At 40.8% G+C, this 18,035-nt stretch overlaps 7 protein-coding genes across 7 annotated transcripts; 3 read left to right on the forward strand and 4 right to left on the reverse strand.

The window, feature by feature from the left end:
- Positions 1-20: 20 nt before the first annotated feature.
- On the reverse strand, positions 21-2,484 carry BCR41DRAFT_346430 (Aspartate/glutamate/uridylate kinase). Its single transcript, XM_022022880.1, has 5 exons — positions 2,197-2,484; positions 1,912-1,992; positions 1,499-1,688; positions 1,087-1,330; positions 21-941 (listed from the first exon to the last, which is right to left on the reverse strand). The coding sequence occupies exons 1-5, from the start codon at positions 2,376-2,378 to the stop codon at positions 34-36; spliced, it is 1,605 nt and encodes a 534-aa protein (XP_021885739.1). The 5' UTR covers positions 2,379-2,484; the 3' UTR covers positions 21-33.
- Positions 2,485-2,722: 238 nt separating this feature from the next.
- BCR41DRAFT_346431 (hypothetical protein) lies at positions 2,723-3,772 on the forward strand. Its single transcript, XM_022022881.1, is given in 4 exon segments — positions 2,723-2,861; positions 2,880-2,881; positions 3,154-3,194; positions 3,470-3,772. 4 exon segments carry the CDS (start codon positions 2,798-2,800, stop codon positions 3,651-3,653), a joined length of 291 nt encoding a protein of 96 aa, XP_021885740.1. The 5' UTR covers positions 2,723-2,797; the 3' UTR covers positions 3,654-3,772.
- A 1,370-nt stretch (positions 3,773-5,142) lies between these two features.
- BCR41DRAFT_376619 (acetoacetate-CoA ligase) lies at positions 5,143-7,790 on the forward strand (the record flags this gene model as incomplete). Its single annotated transcript, XM_022027057.1, has 5 exons — positions 5,143-5,191; positions 5,278-5,384; positions 5,531-5,863; positions 6,074-6,188; positions 6,382-7,790. The coding sequence occupies 5 exons, from the start codon at positions 5,143-5,145 to the stop codon at positions 7,788-7,790; spliced, it is 2,013 nt and encodes a 670-aa protein (XP_021885741.1).
- A 55-nt stretch (positions 7,791-7,845) lies between these two features.
- On the reverse strand, positions 7,846-10,176 carry BCR41DRAFT_418997 (hypothetical protein; the record flags this gene model as incomplete). Its single annotated transcript, XM_022029700.1, has 3 exons — positions 7,846-8,510; positions 8,618-10,052; positions 10,162-10,176. The coding sequence occupies 3 exons, from the start codon at positions 10,174-10,176 to the stop codon at positions 7,846-7,848; spliced, it is 2,115 nt and encodes a 704-aa protein (XP_021885742.1).
- Positions 10,177-11,092: 916 nt separating this feature from the next.
- On the forward strand, positions 11,093-12,036 carry BCR41DRAFT_285385 (diphthine synthase; the record flags this gene model as incomplete). The annotated part of the gene is made up of 2 exons (XM_022020271.1): positions 11,093-11,227; positions 11,362-12,036. Coding segments are annotated over 2 exons (810 nt in total), but the record flags the coding sequence as incomplete, so codon positions are not given.
- An 82-nt stretch (positions 12,037-12,118) lies between these two features.
- Positions 12,119-15,368, reverse strand: BCR41DRAFT_418999 (hypothetical protein). Its single transcript, XM_022029701.1, has 2 exons — positions 14,417-15,368; positions 12,119-14,226 (listed from the first exon to the last, which is right to left on the reverse strand). Exons 1-2 carry the CDS (start codon positions 15,133-15,135, stop codon positions 12,306-12,308), a joined length of 2,640 nt encoding a protein of 879 aa, XP_021885744.1. The 5' UTR covers positions 15,136-15,368; the 3' UTR covers positions 12,119-12,305.
- Positions 15,369-15,485: 117 nt separating this feature from the next.
- On the reverse strand, positions 15,486-18,035 carry BCR41DRAFT_346435 (ubiquitin carboxyl-terminal hydrolase 14). Its single transcript, XM_022022882.1, has 11 exons — positions 17,948-18,035; positions 17,701-17,846; positions 17,578-17,613; positions 17,466-17,480; positions 17,295-17,384; positions 17,154-17,201; positions 16,890-17,063; positions 16,586-16,764; positions 16,417-16,499; positions 15,688-16,308; positions 15,486-15,586 (listed from the first exon to the last, which is right to left on the reverse strand). The coding sequence occupies exons 1-11, from the start codon at positions 17,970-17,972 to the stop codon at positions 15,501-15,503; spliced, it is 1,503 nt and encodes a 500-aa protein (XP_021885745.1). The 5' UTR covers positions 17,973-18,035; the 3' UTR covers positions 15,486-15,500.

The raw sequence follows: 18,035 nt of genomic DNA on the forward strand, positions 1-18,035 counted from the left end.
CTTTTTTTTTTTTTTTTTTTTTTTTTGATCCATCTAAGAAAAGGATTTAACAGCCACTATATCAATATTACTTAAAAGCTCCTCGTGAATGACATTCATGGCCTGTAGTGCCTGGCTTTCTAAGATCACGCAAGAGATATTGATTTCTGATGCACCTTGTGAAATCATTTCGATATTGATCCCTGCCAAAGCCAATGTCGAAAACATCCGTCCGGAAATGCCGACCATGTTTTTCATTTGCTTGCCGACCAGCGACAAGATAGCCATTCCTTTAGTCACATCAACTGTTCCAATGCCCTTTAATTGTTGCATTGCCTTGGCCATCTCTTTCTCGTTCACACCGGCCTCCAGGGCCATAGAGACATGTACCTCCGAAGTCGAGATCAGATCGACTGCAATACCATGTTTGTCCAGTGTCTCAAAGATCTGTGCAAAAAAGCCATGTGAGACCGATTTGCGATTTGAATGAACATTGAGTACCCAAACATTGTCTTTGATCGTCACTGCTGTAGGATGTCTTCTCGAAAGATCTAATTGGTATCCATTCTCTAGCAAAACCTTTGAGGATGGTGGTGGGGTCATACGACCACTAGGTGTCATTTCACCAGACTGATCTGGAAAGATAATAGTGCCTGATCCCGTTGGGTTCATGACGTTTTTTATACGGATAGGGATCTGAGCACGAATAACTTGTTCCATTGTAAACGGATGGATGACTTCTGAGCCATAGAACGTCAATTCCGAGGCTTCTTCAGGGGTGATAATATTAAGCAGACGTGCGTTTTTCACCTTGCGTGGATCAGCGGTGAAGATGCCGTCAACTTCCTTCCATACTTGAAGCTCCTCAGCATCTAATCCCACGGCAATAAGTGCAGCAGCCAGATCCGTGTATCCTCTTCCAATGCTGGTCAGCAAGCTCCCAGGTACAGGGCCGAAGAAACCTGTGTTATTGATATAGAGCAAATAGCAGTAAATGTCAGGTAGGTTGACACTGTATAATAAATATAATAAAAGTATTATCTTTATAAAATAATAATAATAATAACAATAAAAATAAGAATAAAAAGTAAAATGGTGTTTCCTTACCTGTGACAACAGGCACACGATGGCCGCATTTGGAGACCGCAGTTGCAAAGGCTCGAGAAAGATAGTCATAAAAATTTTGATCCAACGCATTGACATCAAAGACGGCTTCAATAACGTTCTCTAGACTAATGACTTGAGTCTCCACGCCACGATCTTCGAGCACGCCCGCTACAATCCTGCATGAAAGCCTTTCACCAACTGACATAATGATATCCTTTGATCGTGGTGAGATTTCCTCAATTGTCTTTGGAGTGCAACAGGAGAGGAATGATTTTAAATATAAATAAATAAATAAATAAATAAATAAATAAATAAATAAATAAAATAAAAATAAATAAATACAAAATGAGTGAATGGGCGAACAAGAGCAGTGCATCTTTTTGTTTAGAGATATTCAGTTAAAAATACAGACCTGGACGGCTTGTAAAAAGGTTTTTAGTCTATCGCAATCATGGTTCAATTCTTCTTGTACGCGTTTCAAGATGTCAGTGTCGGAGATGTGTTGACTTGCGGCGTTAAGATGGTCTAGCCTAATATCCTGTACTATCTCAATAAATTCGATCGATCCAGGCTCCAGTGCTGAGGCAGCTGCACGAAGTAACCTAGTTTTTTTTTTTTTTAAAAAAAAAAAAAAAAAAAAAGGCTCCATCTGTGTCAATTTATAGTTCCAATCTTACTGTCTTTTTTTTTTTTTTTTTTTTTTTTTTTTTCTTCCTCCATTATTTCCCTACAAATCTCAACACGAGCGGGAAGTGAATAAAAAGACGCAATAGCGATCCAATCCTTTCTTCTTCTGGCCATGACATGATAATGTTGGTATAATACCTGTTGGTTGTTCCTAATGCTTTGGACTCGCTACTTCTTGCAGAACAGACTACGACTACTTGATATGAAGGAAGATATGACCTATCAAAAAAAAAAAAAAAAAAAAAAAAAAAATGCTTATTTCAATATCTGGATTACATTTTTCATCCTTTTTCTTTTTCTTTTTCTTTTCATCGAGTTGCATTCGATTCGGAATACAATAGTACATTTGTCTCTGACGGGTTTGGTAGGTTCATTCATGGAAAGATGTAGAGTAAGAAGAGGATGATGTGAATTTCAACCTACTGTACGATGGTGCCGGTGATAGTTTCGATAAACTTTCCGATGCTGGTGCCACCGAACTTCTGTACGAGCCAAGGCCTGACAGGTTGTTGATGACTCTTTAGGCTATTGGCATGATTGATCTCCAGTCTCATGTGTTCTGGCAAAGGACGTTTCACAGAGGGCAGGCCCGAAGAATCAGTCATGCTTTTTTGCGTGAGAAGAGAATGACAATAAAAAAAAAAACGGAGAATATATGAAGCAAGAGAGGAGAGGAGAGGAGAAGCGTGGGTGGGGGAGCAAGCGGAAGGAGGAAGAAAGAGAGAGAGAGAGAGGAAAGAGAAAAGAGAAAGAACCCAATCAAAAAAGATGATAACAGATCTGCTTTTTAATTTGTTGCAGGTGTGCACAGGCACAGAGTTTATATTTTGATTCCTCGTGAGTCAATTGTTGTACAAAAGCAGAACATGGCCTGAACCATTGAAGAAATCTTCAATGATGACATCACAGAAGCAAACGCCAGTTGGCTGAACACTTGGTTCTTTATGGACCTTCTTCTCTCTTTTCTCTCAACTTTTACCATTTCAACCCGACAACGTAATACTATAGCACATATCAAGTAACCATGGCTAACTTCAGCGGCGCCGATATTTTCCTCTTCATTGTTGGTTTCTTCCTCCCACCTTTGGTAATGTTTTAGGAGAAAACTACATTATACATTGCTTTCGTTCATTCACAAGTCACTCAAGTGAAAGCTACCCTCATTACTTGTGTGCTGCCAAGAACATGTTAAATTTTTTCTGGTCCAGGCACTAACTTGGTTTCTCTTTATTTTATACGTGTATATCTCATAGGCTGGTAACTAAAACAGAACTGCTACATTAACTTTGCTGCAGAAAAAAAAAAAAAAAAAGAAAAAAGAAAATACTACGTCTCAGACATGTGAAACTAATGTATCTTGAACAACATCCTTCTTGAATAGTTGGCCTCAAGAGAGGTTGTACAGCTGACTTCCTCATCAGGTAAGCTAAACATGGACAAGGACAGGACACCAAACGATAGTGACAGCGCTTGTAGGAAATGTAGCCCTTGTGAATAAAAAAAAAAAAAAAAAAAAAAAAAAAAGGCTTCAAAGAGCAAGCGCCATTTTTTTTTTTTTTTTTTTTTTTTTTTTTGTGGTGTTGTAAACCGCGCAGTTATAGGTTACGGTTATGTTCAGTATGAAAGAAAGACCTCACTGCTTTTTTTTTTTTATTGATCATGTCTTTGTTTACTTCTTATCATTGACGGGCAATAGCATTGGATTGACGCTTCTCGGACACGTTCCTGGCATTGGCTATGCCTGGTACATTGTGTACAAGTACAGGGATGAGCCTTCAGAATATAACCGATATCACGGACGCACATATGTCGCCGTTCCTCAACAGCATAATTATCAAGCTACTGCTCAGACAGCCCCAGCCCATCCACCTGTCGTTTAAGCTGAATTAGTTAGCTGAGTCCTTTGAATACAACATCCAACTTTTCCATACTTTTTTTTTTCCCATGTCTATAACATTTCATTAAATGAATGGACGTTCTGTTTCATCAATTTCACGCGATATGGTGTTAAGAAGGCAAAGGTCTTTTTTTTTTGTAGCTTGTAAAGATGTCTAATGACAAGTATACACTATTTCTTTTGATTTCTGGTTCTAATATGTACACTATATACATGAGCACAAAGGTTACGCGCATAAACTGGCCTTGTTCAGAGATGTAAAATCATTCAGATACAGAAGGAAAACAAGCATTGAGGTGGTAACAGACCCAAAAACATATTTTCCAGCCTCAAATCCTTGTGCTGCGTCAAGAGTCGGATGGAGTCTAACTTGGTTTCTCCTAAGGTCTTTTGCGTCTGTTTCTAGTTTTTTTTTTTTAAGCTTTTTTAAATTAGCTCGGAGAGAATTGAGGAACATGCCACGTGGTGCCTGGGAATCCATGCTGTCAATGCCCATTCATTTGACGTGTAAATAGCATTGTTCATGTATATATATATATACATATATACATATAGATGCATATGTATGTGTAATATGTGTATGTATAAACAGCATGGTGGCATGGTAGTGAAGAGATTTGTCAAGTCTTTGAAAGAGACGTGGCAGGTTAGTCCTTGTTGAGGATAGCTTGAAAGTCAAGGAGATGAAGAGACTGGCTATTGTCAATCACAGTTTGATGGGGCAAAGCATTTCCACTGTTGTGTAGATGTATAAATATAAATAATTAACTGTATGAATAAAAATTTATATATTATTCTACTTTCTCACGCCTCTAATGGATTGTTATAAATATTTTTTTTTTTTTTTGGGTCTTCGATCTGTGACTAATGCCTGTGCACACAACACAAAGACCCACGGACACATTTAATCCCCCATTAAACCCCCAAATATTTTCTTTTTCTTTCTTTTTTCTTCTTCTTAATTTAAATTGCAGAAGAGGTGAAAAGGAAAAGAGGAGACAAAGGATAGGGATTCAATAGAGACCAGCGAGAATGGGTCCTTGTGCAAAAAGCCAGCGGAGACAGAAATGGTTGAATAAACATTTGTGTCAGGCCACTGTCTGATAGGGCTAATCAGGGATGCACCCAGCAAAAAAACATTCACTTCTTCTTTCCTTCCTCCTCATCTCATATTATTCATCTTTCATTCACACATTCACATCCATTTATTTATTCATTCATTCATTCATTCATTCATTCATTCATTCATCCCCATTTCACTCTTCTTTTATTCATTCACTCAACCATACTCAGTTGACCCTTTTATCACCCTTGTCTTTCCCTCTTTCTCTTCTCTCTTCTTCTCCTCTCTTCTACTTTTCTCTCCACTCAATTGAATCAGCAAGATAAAAATGACTGCCCCACTCGACAATCATGGGATGGAGTCTCATCCACGCAAGATGTGGGAACCCTCAAATCTGGATAGCACAGAGATGGAGAAGTTTAGGATCTACATCAACCAGAAGCATTCCCTAGCCCTTGGTACGTTGAAATCGATTGGTCATTGTGTTTGTACTTGTTCCATTCAAGCTAATGTTTTGATTTTCTTTCACATCTGATCCTGATAGCCAACTACCATGATCTGTGGAAGTGGTCTGTGGATGAAATCGAAAAATTTTGGACGGCTGTCTGGGACTACACTCATGTTATTGCTTCCATTCCTCCTTCAGGTCCCGTAAGTCGATCTTGATTAACTACTACCTATCATGCTGTCAAATTGTTGATGACTATGATTATGACTGTCTATAAGACCATGGCTATGACAATGTTGACATTCCTCTCTTTGAAAAAAAACATAAAATAAAATAAAATAAAATAAAGGTCGTCGATGGATCAGCTCCAATGGATACTTTCCCAATCTGGTTTAAATCCGCTCGTTTGAACTTTGCAGAAAACGCATTGTGGTGCAAGGATACGACCAAAACAGCCATCATCGCCACAGGAGAATTGCAAGAGACCCCAAGGAGGATCTCCTATGCAGAACTCTACACTCGAGTCCGTCAATGTGCTAAAGCTATGCGCAAGGCTGGTGTCGTCAAGGGTGACCGTGTTGCAGGTTATATTGCTAATTGTCCAGAAGCCATCATCGCCATGTTGGCTGCTGCCTCCATTGGAGCCATTTGGAGCTCTACCTCTCCTGACTTTGGAACTATTGTAAGTCAAACGTACTTTTTTTTTTTTTTTTTTTTTTTTTTTGCAAATAAATGCGGACCTGGGTTTAATTGGATGTTTTGGGATGGGCTACATGTGTATACTGCTTTTTTTTTTTTTTTTTTTTTTTTTTTATGATCTGATCAGCTTCATTTAAAGTTCCATGACTTTAATCAGCTCACTTTTTCTTTCTTTTTACTTCTTTTATAAAAGGGTGTCCTGGATCGATTCTCTCAAATCAAACCAAAACTGTTGTTCTCGGTCAATGCTGTTGTCTACAACGGCCGTCCTCATGATCATGTTCAAAAGTTGCGTCAGGTCTTGGAAGGTAAATAATTAATATCTCAATGTCTTTCTTTCTTTCTCTCTCTCTCTCTCTCTCTCTCTCTCTCTCTCTCTCTCTCTCTCTCTCTCTCTCTCTCTCTCTTTCTCTTGGCTGTATTCTTGAGGCACTCTTTTTCGTTTATTTTATTTTACTTATATACTTACATGGCTATTATCATATTTTCACGCTCTCTCAGGATTGGAAATGGTGGAAAAGGTCATCTTGATCCCTTTCGTTCCATCGTCACCATGCGACGCCTCTTCTGTCGAAAATGGTCTTACCTGGTCCGACTTCCTTGCCACCTCTGGAGAATCTATTGAGCCTTTCTCAGCTGTATCAGCAGAACATCAGGGTCAGGACCAGCATCAGAACCAGCATCTGGAATTGATTGAATTCGAACCCCTACCCTTCAACCATCCTCTATACATCCTCTTCTCGTCAGGGACAACAGGCAAACCCAAGTGTATAGTTCATTCCGCAGGTGGCATGTTACTCCAACACAAGAAGGAGCATATCCTTCACGGAAACTTGAATTCATCCGATATCCTCTTCCAGTATACTACCACAGGTTGGATGATGTGGAACTGGCTTGTCTCGGGTTTGACCTTGGGTGCAACCATTGTTCTCTATGATGGCTCGCCCTTCAAGCCAGGTCCTTCCGCACTCTGGGATCTGGTAGAGCAAGAAAAGATCACGGCCTTCGGTACTAGTGCCAAATACATCCAAGCCATTCAGGACGTGAACTACTTCCCCAACAAATTCAACAACCTTTCGTCTCTTCATTCCATTTACTCAACTGGATCTCCTTTGAAGCCCGAAAGCTTTGACTTTGTTTACGACCATGTGAAGAAAGATGTACTCTTGGGTTCAATTACCGGTGGCACAGATATCTGCTCACTCTTCGCATCCCATAACGCCGCTCTCCCTGTCTATCGTGGCGAGATCCAATGCCGCTCACTGGGCATGAAGATCGAGGCCTGGACTGCTCCAAAGACACCTGTCTTGGGCTCATCCGGTGACTTGGTTTGCTCTCGCTTATTCCCCTGTATGCCCGTCTATTTCTGGGATGATCCAGACAACAAAAAGTACAAGGCTGCCTATTTCGACAACTACATTGGCGTCTGGTACCATGGCGACTTTGTCTGGATCAATCCCAATACGGGTGGTATCGTCATGTTGGGACGATCCGATGGAACTTTGAACCCCAGTGGCGTGCGTTTTGGATCTGCAGAGATCTACAACATTGTAGACACTTATCCTGAAGTAGAGGACTCTTTGTGCGTAGGTCAAACGTCACCAGATGGCACAGATGAACGTGTGATCTTGTTCCTAAAGGTGGCTGGAGAGGCCGGCAAGGCCATGGATGCGCCATTGGATCTAGAATTGGTCAACAGAATCAAGACCCATATCCGAAACCAGCTTAGCCCTCGTCATGTACCAGCCGTGGTCCTCAAAATCGCAGATATCCCTTACACCATCAATGGAAAGAAGGTTGAAATCGCTGTCAAGAAGATCATTTCTGGTCAAACAGTCGTTCCTTCTGGAACACTCGTCAATCCTGAATCATTGGATCTTTATTACAATATCCCTGAATTGAAACAGTAGATGCATTATTTTTTTATTTTATTTTTATAGAAATTTCATTTTATTATAATTATTATTACATTGTACTTGATTTTGGTGTAATTGACGTTGACGTTGACGATGATGTGGATGTGGACGCCGCAGCGGCCAGCCGTGCAGCTTCCTCCAGTTGATGTTGTTCTTGCATCATCTGTTCCTGTTTGATCCGCATCTGTTTCTCTAGCTCCTGTTGATGTAATGCCTCCATTTTCCTTCTTTCTTCCTCTTTTCTCCTCTCTGCCTCTTGCTCCTCTGTCAACTGTGCATTCTTTGTTTGATCTTTTACCTGCTGATGCTGCTGTAACTCTCGAATCTGTTGAATTTGCGCCATCATTTGCTGTTGCTGTTGTTCCAACTGTTTCTTTTCAAGCTCCTCCTGACGTTGCCGCTCAAGTATGAGCTTTTGCTGCTGTTCAATGAGCGCTGCCTCTGCTTTACGTTGCTGCAAAAGTTGGAATTGACGACGCTCAAGTTCTTCTTTTAGTGATCTTGCTTGAGACTGGATGAGTTCATTTTCATCTGAAACTTTTTTATGCTCCTCTCGCTCATCTTCAAGACTACAGCGGAGGGCAACGATGTCCAGTGCATTTGAAGGACTGGTGTTGGTTGGTTTTGTTGCATTCGTTTTGACGAGGTTGTTATACCGCTTATACAGATCGTGAGCCTTCCTGTGGATCATAAGAGCCCTTGTATCAAGATCAGCTTAAAGAAGGAATAAAGAGAAAGACAAACAGGCTTTTAGTTTTTTTTTTTTTTTTTTTTTTAGAAATTAAAAAGTGCGATTAAGCATCTTTAATACAAATTCTCACCTTTCGACCGATTAGCAAATGCCGTAGCGTGCGCCTCAATATCTTGTGGTGGGTACTGAAAGACATGAAATGGTAACAAGCGCTCGATCGCATCGTGTAGAGACGAGAATGGCGTTCGATAATCTGGTCTCCTAACTTCTTTATGCGTCTTTTGGATTTCAAGCGCCATACTAGCACGAACATTATCATGGTGTTCTGCAATTTGTTGTTGAAGTCGCTCTTCGACCGCTCTGGGACCATCTGCTTCTGATGTAGCTTTCGATGTCGTAGAAAATGAGGGAAACGAAGGATCTTGTGCTGTACCTGCTGCGCCTGATGCTGTTGGTGTTGTACCTACCGTATTTTTTGCAGCGGCGGCAGCGGCGGCAGCAGCAGCTTGTAGTTGTTGTTGCTGTTGTAATAGTAATAATTGTTGACTCGCTACTGGGAACTGTTGTCGGAACATTGCTTCCTTATCCTTAAGTTGTGCCCTCAGCAACTCTAATGCTTTTTCTGCATCCAATAGATTCTGTTTCGCCAATTGTTGAGTCCTTGTATCTACAGGCTTGTTTTGTGCAAGTACTCTCTGAATTGTCAGTTGATGTTCGCGGAAAGTGTTGGTACTAGCTTGTTGAACCTCAAGCTGCTGATGAAGTTGATGAATGTCCTGAAGAAGTTTAAATTGACGCTTTTGGTCTTGCGTTGATAGTCCCCCAGAAGCATTCTGTTGCTGTAGTATCGATGATGGAGCCTTAGCTGGTGATGATGGAGTGGTTGAAGCCGTAGCAAGCGCCTGATAAGCCTGAGGACTAGTATTATTGAAAACAAGTGCCTGAGATCCTTGTCCTGCCACGGCTGTTGTTGTTGTTTTTGATTTGCTCTGAGGAGTAGGGTAAGGCTGTCCACTTCCCAATGTACTTGATCCTACAGTGCTCCCTTTGTGATCATCATTTTGATCTGATGTTTGTAGCACATGCTTTTTTTTAGAGTATTTCCCAGTTTTATTATAGCGTCTTGTTGTCTTTAGTGATCCATCTAGAGCACTGCTACTGGTAGGGGTAGTAGGCGTAGTTGGTGAAGATGCTGAAGGCGTTGAAGGGGAAGGCCCAGGGCTATTATTCATCTGTCCAAGCGGCGCTATAGGTCTATTGCCCTGTGATTGGGCTTGTTGTTGTTGGGATTGAACTTGTCCTTGCTGCGTCTGAGTTTGGGTCTGGGTCTTGGCCTGTGCTGTTGCAATATTTTGGACGGTGTTTTGCTGATGATGTAGTAAATTGATCTCTGCTAATAGTCTATCTCTCTGCTCTTTACTCAATGACTGGACAGACATATTATCGGGTAACTTATATATGACTTGATCCTTCGTCTTAATCATCAGTACTGTCAGTCCTGCCATTTGGATATGGGTCACAGTCTCTCCTTCTGATCCTGTGGCAACAGGAGGTATTGTTGGCGTCTTTTTTTAAATAAAAAAATAAAAATAAAAAAAAGAATGAACATAAGAAAGACAGCCATAATGATGCGTGTGTCAATAGGATATTTCTGGGCAGAAATGGGCGACTCACATTAGGTGTCGCCATAATGAAGGCCTAATTGCCTCTTGAGCCGTATTTTATGAAGATCGGTCTGTTGTTTAAAAGAATGTCAAATCCACTTCCAGCTTCTTTGCGGCTTTGCAGTACGTTGATCAAAAGTAGTTTATGGACAAATGTTTTCAACCACACAAGAAGAAAGGAAAAATGAAATGAAGTGTTGTAAGTGGCTTATAATATTTTCTAACACTTCCCTTTAGTGCATAGGTCATTAACATCGGTCCATTGATAGATCCCAAGGTCACTTCCTTCTTTTCCCCTTTATTGCTTTCACCTCTATTCTGCTTGGGTCTCTATAACTTCCTCCCCGGTCGCATTATTACTCCAAATTCGGTAGTGCCACTATTATATACTAATGATGCCCTACTGAACAACAAGTTTTGCCACCAGTGACCACACGTAGTAATATGTCAAATATATTCATAGCTGGCTGAGTCATTAACAACCAGTAGTGTGTACTACTCGTTGTCACTCATGTACCACCAGGTAGCAAATCTGTATGGATACTAATCCCTCGCATCCACATTATAATCCAAAACATCAAACTCTATCTATACTCCATTCATTGACATGGGATGTAGGATAGTGGTCCTTTTTTCTTATTTTTTTTTTTTTTTTTTTTTTTGATCGTCTGTCTGTAATTCACTTTAGGCGATAAATAAAAAGCCTTTATACCTTGATCCACAAGAGATTAGGATACGTTTCCTCTCTATAGTGAAATCTTTGTTTTCTCTGTCCTTGTTGCTCTTTCATAAATAAAGTTCCAATATTATTTATTTCTGCAATTAAGGAATATTTGCCTGTTAATAATTCCATAATAGCAATCTCCCTTCTTTAGATCTTTGATCTTTTTTTTTTTTTTTTTTTTTTTTTTAATTCATATTTTCTTTCTTCTTGCTCCACCATGCTCTATATTGTTGGCCTTGGTCTGTCTGATGAACACGACATTACTGTCAAAGGACTCGATGCTGTCAAATCATGCGAGCGCATTTACCTAGAGGCATACACTTCAATCCTAATGGTTGAAAAGGAGAAGCTCGTATGTCTGACCCTCCCTTTTTTTTTTTTTTTTTTTTTTTTTTTGAACGACAAGCTTTTTGATGATATGATATGATATGATATGATGTACACCAACTTTTTATTTATATTAATACCATCAATAATAAAATATAGGAAGAGTTTTATGGCAAGCCAGTGACAGTGGCTGATCGTGAGATGGTCGAATCTGATTCAGATACAATTCTTGCGAACGCTCAGAATGTCAATGTGGCTTTCTTAGTCGTCGGGGATCCCTTTGGAGCCACGACTCATACCGACCTTGTCATCCGTGCAAAGGAGCTCAACATCCCTGTTCAGATCATTCACAATGCTTCAATCATGAATGCCATCGGCGCCTGTGGTCTACAACTCTACAACTTTGGTCAAACTATTTCCATGGTCTGGTTCACAGAGACTTGGCGTCCGGATTCCTGGTACAGTAGAGTGAAGGAAAACAGAGATATTGGACTACATACGCTCTGTCTCTTGGATATCAAAGTCAAAGAACAATCATTAGAAAACATGGCTCGTGGAAGGTTGATCTACGAGCCTCCCCGTTACATGACAGTCAACACTTGTCTGGAACAGATGCTCGAGGTGGAAGAAAAGAGGAAAGAGAATGCTTATGGACCAGACACTTTAGCGATCGGATGCGTGCGACTAGGCACCCCAACCCAATTATTTATTTCCGGAACAATGGAACAGCTCCTTGAAGTGGACTTTGGAGCTCCTCTGCACTCTTTGGTCTTGATTGGACGTAGAATGCACATCATGGAGGCAGAAATGGTCAGAGCATTTTGTCCAGAGAAACATCGAGCCAAGTTTGATGAGATTTATAAGCGTGATTACGAGTCCTAAGAGAAAGACTCTTTCGACTAATATTTTTAGCTTTACTATCTCAAGTTTGGATCAGAAATACAAATACTTATTTTTCTTTCTTAATATTTAAGTGTATATATATAAATATAAATTCTACATTATCGCCATTTAACTAGAAGAAATTACAATATAGGAGACCATAATGGAGAGGGTAAAGGGGAGAGAGGAGAGAAGATAGAGGTTTGCAAATGTAGCGGTTATTAGTTTTTATAAACAGCATGAATCGCTTCCTCGACAGGCTTAATGACCAATTCTGGATAGTGTTGCTCTTTCATCATATCCAGAGTAGCGTAAGCTTGATCGAGCATGTTGTTCTCAAGATACGCAAACACCATACTCTGAAAAGTCGAGGGTTCCTTGACAATAACATTAGCTGTATTGCCATTGCTCGAATGTGAATCCGCCATGCCGTTGAAAATCTGTTCTGCAGCCAAAATATCCTGCGCTTGACCAAAGCCACGGATCAGCGTATTCTCAATGTACGTACTCGAGGGGTGTCCTGATGCCACAAGCTCATTTCGTAGTTCGATAGCGCGACGGACATCTCTATTAATGATATGGCTCTCAATCATAGATTGGTATGCAGGCCCCTTAGGCATGATGCCAGCCTGCAACATATTATTGAAGACGACTTCAGCTGTGCAAACATCTCGGTGCTCGACGCCATATGCATGAATTAGCGCTCCATAGTGGGATTCAGTCGCTTGAATGGGCCCATTTTTCAATGAATGAACAAGACGATTGGCCTCAGTCATATCGTAGGGTGGAATGCACGCGAAAGCCTCAATCAATAATGTGTACGTATGTTCTGTAGGAGAAAGCTTCCTGTCAAGCATGTCTCGATAGTACACCAATGCTGCCTCTCGATCTTTCTTTTGGCGAACATAAAATTGAATCATGGCGTTGTGCGGTCCCTGGCGCGGATGATAATTGGGACTATTGGTCATTTCTTTAAACAAATTCCGTGCCATTTCTTCGCTTCCAACCCTTGTACAGGCGCTGATCAAGGTTCCATAAGTAATAGCGTTGGGTCGAATCTTGTTCATAATCATATCTTCATAAACCTCCAAAACGCGATCAATCTTGCGCCCACGAGAAAGCTTTCCAATGACAACGTTGTAGAAGAAAATATTTGGCTTAATATTATGGCGTTTGACTTCTTCCAAAATCCTGAGTGCATCATGAGCCTCATCTACCGCCCCCGTAGTCGTTGCAATCAATAATGTCGCATATCCAGTTGCATCAGGAAACTGTCCCAGCTGAACAATATCATCATAGTTCTTTTTGGCAGCTTTCATATCTCCCAAGGTGGCATTAGCGACGAGCATTGCATTATAGACCTCATATTCAGCTGCCCGACGATGGGTTTTGTCCTGAATAGTATCCAATGAACGCCTGGCAATATCATACAATTCATGATAATTAGTCGCCCTTTCCTTTTCTCTTTTTGCACAGACTTGGATTGTGTCAGCGATAGCTTGAGGTGAGGGTAGTTGATCATTTTTGATCATCTTTGAGATTTCTTCCAACGCTACAGCGGCGTATCCGAAGCGACAGGCACGAATAATCGCTTCTGAAGGATCACCATATCGAAGAGCAATCAATCCCTGCGCATCATGCATTTTAAGTGAGCGGCGATTACTAGTGCTGCTATTGCCGTGGGATACTTGGCGCTTATGTTGATGCTGAGCCTGAGTGCGGTAATGGGTCTGAGATTGACGCGACTGTTTCTCCTGCTGCTGTTGTCGTTGCTGCGGAGAATCCTGGCTTACTTGAAAGTTATCAGGTATATTGGGTTTAAATCCTGGATATATTTCTTGCACAGCTGTATCCCATGCGAGCTGTCCCGAATAATCTCCCAGTGTCATGAAAGAAAGTGAAATCTTTGAGCAAGCCTCTTCACTGGGTGTAATATCCATCTCCTTGCCATCCAAAAGAATCTCAATCAAGTGTCGATAACGGATACTGCTCTTCGTGAGTGTCGCTTGCATCGCTAACAGCGCTTCAAGATCTGAACAATCTAGCATCGCCTTGATTGATTCAAGCCCTGTAGAGGCTTTCAACTGACGATAAGTCCTCAGAGTCCTGTCAGCCAGCTCTGAAAATGCCAACAAGTCATGTCTATCATAATATAAATGAGTAAAATTGCAGTCCAAAATCAGTGTCTTGACTAGCTTTCAATTAAACCAACTCTTTCTTTTGGGTATGTTGTTTGTTTGATGGTTACTAGAGAACTAAAGACGAATGAAGCCTCATCGAAATGTTACTACATCGTATGAATATCGCTATAAATCCAAATATGGCTCATTACCTATCAAGCAATTTTGCGACAGAGAGCGCCTGTGAGAAATCGCTACTATAATTAACAATTTCCCTTGCTAGTGCGACAAAGACTTGATTCTGTGAAAAATTCTGTTTTCTCCCTTGACTATGGTAGCAATCAACAAGAAGAGCAAGAGCTCTCTCAGCGTCCTGAGGGTTGTTTAGATTTAGAAACTGTGTGACGATTCGACTTGAGAGAGCCGCATCAGCATAGAAGCCTTGCCGACGCATCTCGTGTAGGAATGGAAAGACAGCTCTAGCATCTTGACCATTAATGGCATCCCAGGCATTCTTAGAGAGTTCACTATGCTTTGGGGGCGACTTTGCACCATTGCCATTAACTGTGCCATCTTGTTGAAGAGGCTGATGATTATGGATTCGTGATGTCTGTTGATAAAAATTGAGATTGGCTGCAATGGGAGTTTGAAATCTATGTCCCGAAGCAAAATGATGGTTGCTATAATAGTGTGTTTGGCCGTGGTGATGAGCTGTAGTGTTTGTATTGGCATTGTTATTTTCTCTATTGGCTTGTGATGACGAAAAGGAGCGGACAGGATTGGCAGGTGTATTAGCGCCCGTAGGCTGTGCGGTGCGCTGGGTGAGATTGATAACCTGATTCTTAGAATTGGAGATGGGGGCCAGCTGCCTTGATACAGTCTGACGAGTAATATTTCCAAGTAATGCAGTCGTCTTAAGGTTCATCATCATGGAAGTTGCAGTTGGGCAATATAAGCTGAAAATGAACACCAAGCTGCTGCGGAACAAGAATCACACTGAATGAATGCTCAGATGAATCAAATGGCCAAAAAAAAAAGAAATCGAGCGAAAGAATACAGATGCCGTAAAAAGGGGAGGATAGGGGAGGATAGGGGAAAGGAAGGGGAAGGGTGAGAGAAGGGAAGGGTGAGAGGAAGGGAAGGGTGAGAGGAAGGGAAGAGAATGTGGAAGAGAGAGAGAAACAAAACATCAAATACGAGACTTGTGACAAGTCATGCACATAACCACGTGACAACATTTTTAATTTTATTTTGTAAAAAAAAAAAAAAAAAGTGTTACATGAGACATGAACACCTTTAGGGTTGTGAATTGTTGGTTACTGCTGCCTTGCGAGCAAAATTCCGTGCACGGTAAAGCGCCAAGTAAGCAACGTGGAAGTCTCCTGTGGTAGCAAGTGTAAATTAAGGTCATTAGAGTCAATTACTATTATTGTTTTTCATTTGTCATCAAAATAGTGAGTCCATGTAAGTACACCAGATTTACCTCCACCATCAAGCTTGAGAATATCTTCCTTTGAAACTGGCGAGACCTTATCGTCGTCATATTTGTACCATTCATCTTCATCCCCTTTTTTTGTCCAACCAATATAGTGTCCAGAGTCAGCTGTTCGTCCAATATGCGTAAGTACTGCGGCAAGCTCATACTGGCCAGATGGATTTGAGCCTACATCTTGTACCAATTCTGGATCCAAAGATTGCTCTAACGCCTCAAGGGCAGCATCGACAGCCTTTTGTTCATCTGAGGTCTTACTCGCCTCCTCACGGCCAGCTTCTTTGTCCAGTCGTTTCCGACGCTTCAAGGATGCCTCGGCATTATCCAGTTCTCGAAGCTTCACTTTGGTATTTGTCAGCTTAGATTGAAGCTCTGGAGTACAAAATTGGGAAGCATCAAGCTCGAAAGGGAATTTAACCTTGCGTAAAATCTTGGCCTTGACCTGCTCATTTGCCTTCCAGAAAAACCGGACAAAGTTGACAGTTAAATAAGCAGGCAGTCGAGAGATTCTCTGAGACTTTGAGTAGATAGCTGATCTGCCCAAAGTTGGGGAGTTTTTTTCAATCTTTTGGTCCAAGAATTCCAAAATCCCGTTGTGCAGGTAATTGACATCTATCGGTTAAAACATGAGGCATTTGTTCGCCAAATAAACTGAGAATTGTGCTTTTGTGGATTGGATAAAGTATTGTAGAGGCTCAACAGTCCATAAGCAAGACTTACTACTGGAAATATGACAATCAAGCTTGGAAAACGGCTCCTTGGTAATAATTACATCCTCATCTGGTGCTTCATCGCATTTCAATCTAAAATGACAATAATGCGCTATAAGACACTCGTTTGCAGCCTTGTCAACTACTTCAAATCATCACTATTGCCTTTGTGCACATACGTTGTAGTAAATTCTCCTTGCATAAACTGAGCAACCACGTTTTGCTTTCCCTCAGCATGTGGAGGAAGCTTTGCCTTCAAAGTTGAAATAAGTTGGCTCCAGCACTCTTCTGCGTCCTGCTGCATCCATACGCCATCGCGTCCTTGCTGAGAAAACTGGGGGAACGCCCTGCGTAAATGCTGTGGTGATGTTATAAAATCGAAATAATTAGAGTAAATACACAATACCACCTGTAAAAAAAAAAAAAAAAAAAAAAAAAAACGGAACGCTTTATTTTATAATAATATGTATCGTCTCAACTTACTGTTAGGAATCCTACAGGCAATACATCATGACCAGAAGTATTGAGCTGCCTATAAAGATCTCTCAAGGATGCTGTCATGTTGCTTGCAGTATCCAAGTTATCCGTCCCACCCTGATATTTCTGTAAATCTTGAACCAACTCTGGAACAGCGCGAAGACATTGAAGGGTGGCATTCTAAAATTTGAGAACCATTATGAGATTTATGTGAGTATTACACATGTTAGGTTGACCAATGTAGCAGGACTATCTATTGCATGATCATACCATGTAGCAAGTATTGCCTAGGTTTGTCAGTCCAACAGGGATGTCCATCTATGTTAACAATGACGGAAGTAGGTTAGAGGGTGCAGAAATCCCTTTAAGGCCGCTTTCTTTTGTCTTTAGCTCAACTTTCTTTATACATACCGCCTTATTGAGAGTAGCCTCCGTCATATCTTCTGCAAAAAGGATTTTCTTCTCTGGTGCCTTTGGAAGCTCTCCTGCAGTGCCCATCATCTATATTATAGTTGAGTAGGTAAGTGTTATTAAAGGCTTCGTTCGCAGGTAATGCAATAGACGGATAATTGTGGCATATACCATGAAAGTATGGCCCTAAATAGAATACACGACGAAGGATCAATTAGTGATTTTGAACATCATGGCGACTTGATCATATTGATCAGATTGTTTAGCAAGCAAAAACACTCACATTTTTCAGACCAAGCTTATTCATATCGGCGTCATCCTAAAATTCAAAGTGAAATATATAAGCAGCTGTGATACTCAATCATAAACATCACAAATCTGCTATCTCTCTTTTTTTTATATTTACCTTAAGAGTACCACCCTTGACAATGATTTTTTGTCTATCAGGTTCGACTCCTGTCAATGCGAAAAGCTGTGCCTTAAAGACTAACCCAGGTTCATCCAAGTTAAGTTCAAGGTCGTCAAACTTCTTTCCACTCCATTTGACATTTACTATTAAATTCATAATGTCGCAAAATAATTAGTTGCCTTAACATTCCACGACACTTTGGATAAAAAAAATGCTTTATTTAGTTTATAAAATATCGTGATACCTTTGATAGTATTTGCAGGAGGCATATTGTGGGTGTTGAAATTCAGATGTGTAACAGGTATGAAGAAGGGTGAAGTATTTGGCACACC

The sequence above is a fragment of the Lobosporangium transversale genome, assembly GCF_002105155.1.
Source record: "Lobosporangium transversale strain NRRL 3116 chromosome Unknown BCR41scaffold_3, whole genome shotgun sequence".
NCBI lineage: Eukaryota > Fungi > Mortierellomycota > Mortierellomycetes > Mortierellales > Mortierellaceae > Lobosporangium > Lobosporangium transversale.

What these genes read in the sequence shown, in the direction of transcription:
- BCR41DRAFT_346430 (XM_022022880.1), bottom strand. Translation starts at nt 2,378, where the DNA reads ATGACTGATTCTTCGGGCCTGCCCTCTGTGAAACGTCCTTTGCCAGAA. An exon ending in GCATTAGGAACAACCAACAG is followed by an intron (nt 1,689 to 1,911) that starts GTATTATACCAA and finishes AAAAAAAACTAG; the next exon opens with GTTACTTCGTGCAGCTGCCT. An exon ending in TCGTGTGCCTGTTGTCACAG is followed by an intron (nt 942 to 1,086) that starts GTAAGGAAACAC and finishes TCAATAACACAG; the next exon opens with GTTTCTTCGGCCCTGTACCT.
- BCR41DRAFT_346431 (XM_022022881.1), top strand. Translation starts at nt 2,798, where the DNA reads ATGGCTAACTTCAGCGGCGCCGATATTTTCCTCTTCATTGTTGGTTTC. An exon ending in ACAGCTGACTTCCTCATCAG is followed by an intron (nt 3,195 to 3,469) that starts GTAAGCTAAACA and finishes GACGGGCAATAG; the next exon opens with CATTGGATTGACGCTTCTCG.
- BCR41DRAFT_418999 (XM_022029701.1), bottom strand. Translation starts at nt 15,135, where the DNA reads ATGATGATGAACCTTAAGACGACTGCATTACTTGGAAATATTACTCGT. An exon ending in GTCGCAAAATTGCTTGATAG is followed by an intron (nt 14,227 to 14,416) that starts GTAATGAGCCAT and finishes ATATTATGATAG; the next exon opens with ACATGACTTGTTGGCATTTT.
- BCR41DRAFT_346435 (XM_022022882.1), bottom strand. Translation starts at nt 17,972, where the DNA reads ATGCCTCCTGCAAATACTATCAAAG. An exon ending in TGCCTGTAGGATTCCTAACA is followed by an intron (nt 16,765 to 16,889) that starts GTAAGTTGAGAC and finishes ACATCACCACAG; the next exon opens with CATTTACGCAGGGCGTTCCC. An exon ending in CAAGGAGAATTTACTACAAC is followed by an intron (nt 16,500 to 16,585) that starts GTATGTGCACAA and finishes TTGTCATTTTAG; the next exon opens with ATTGAAATGCGATGAAGCAC.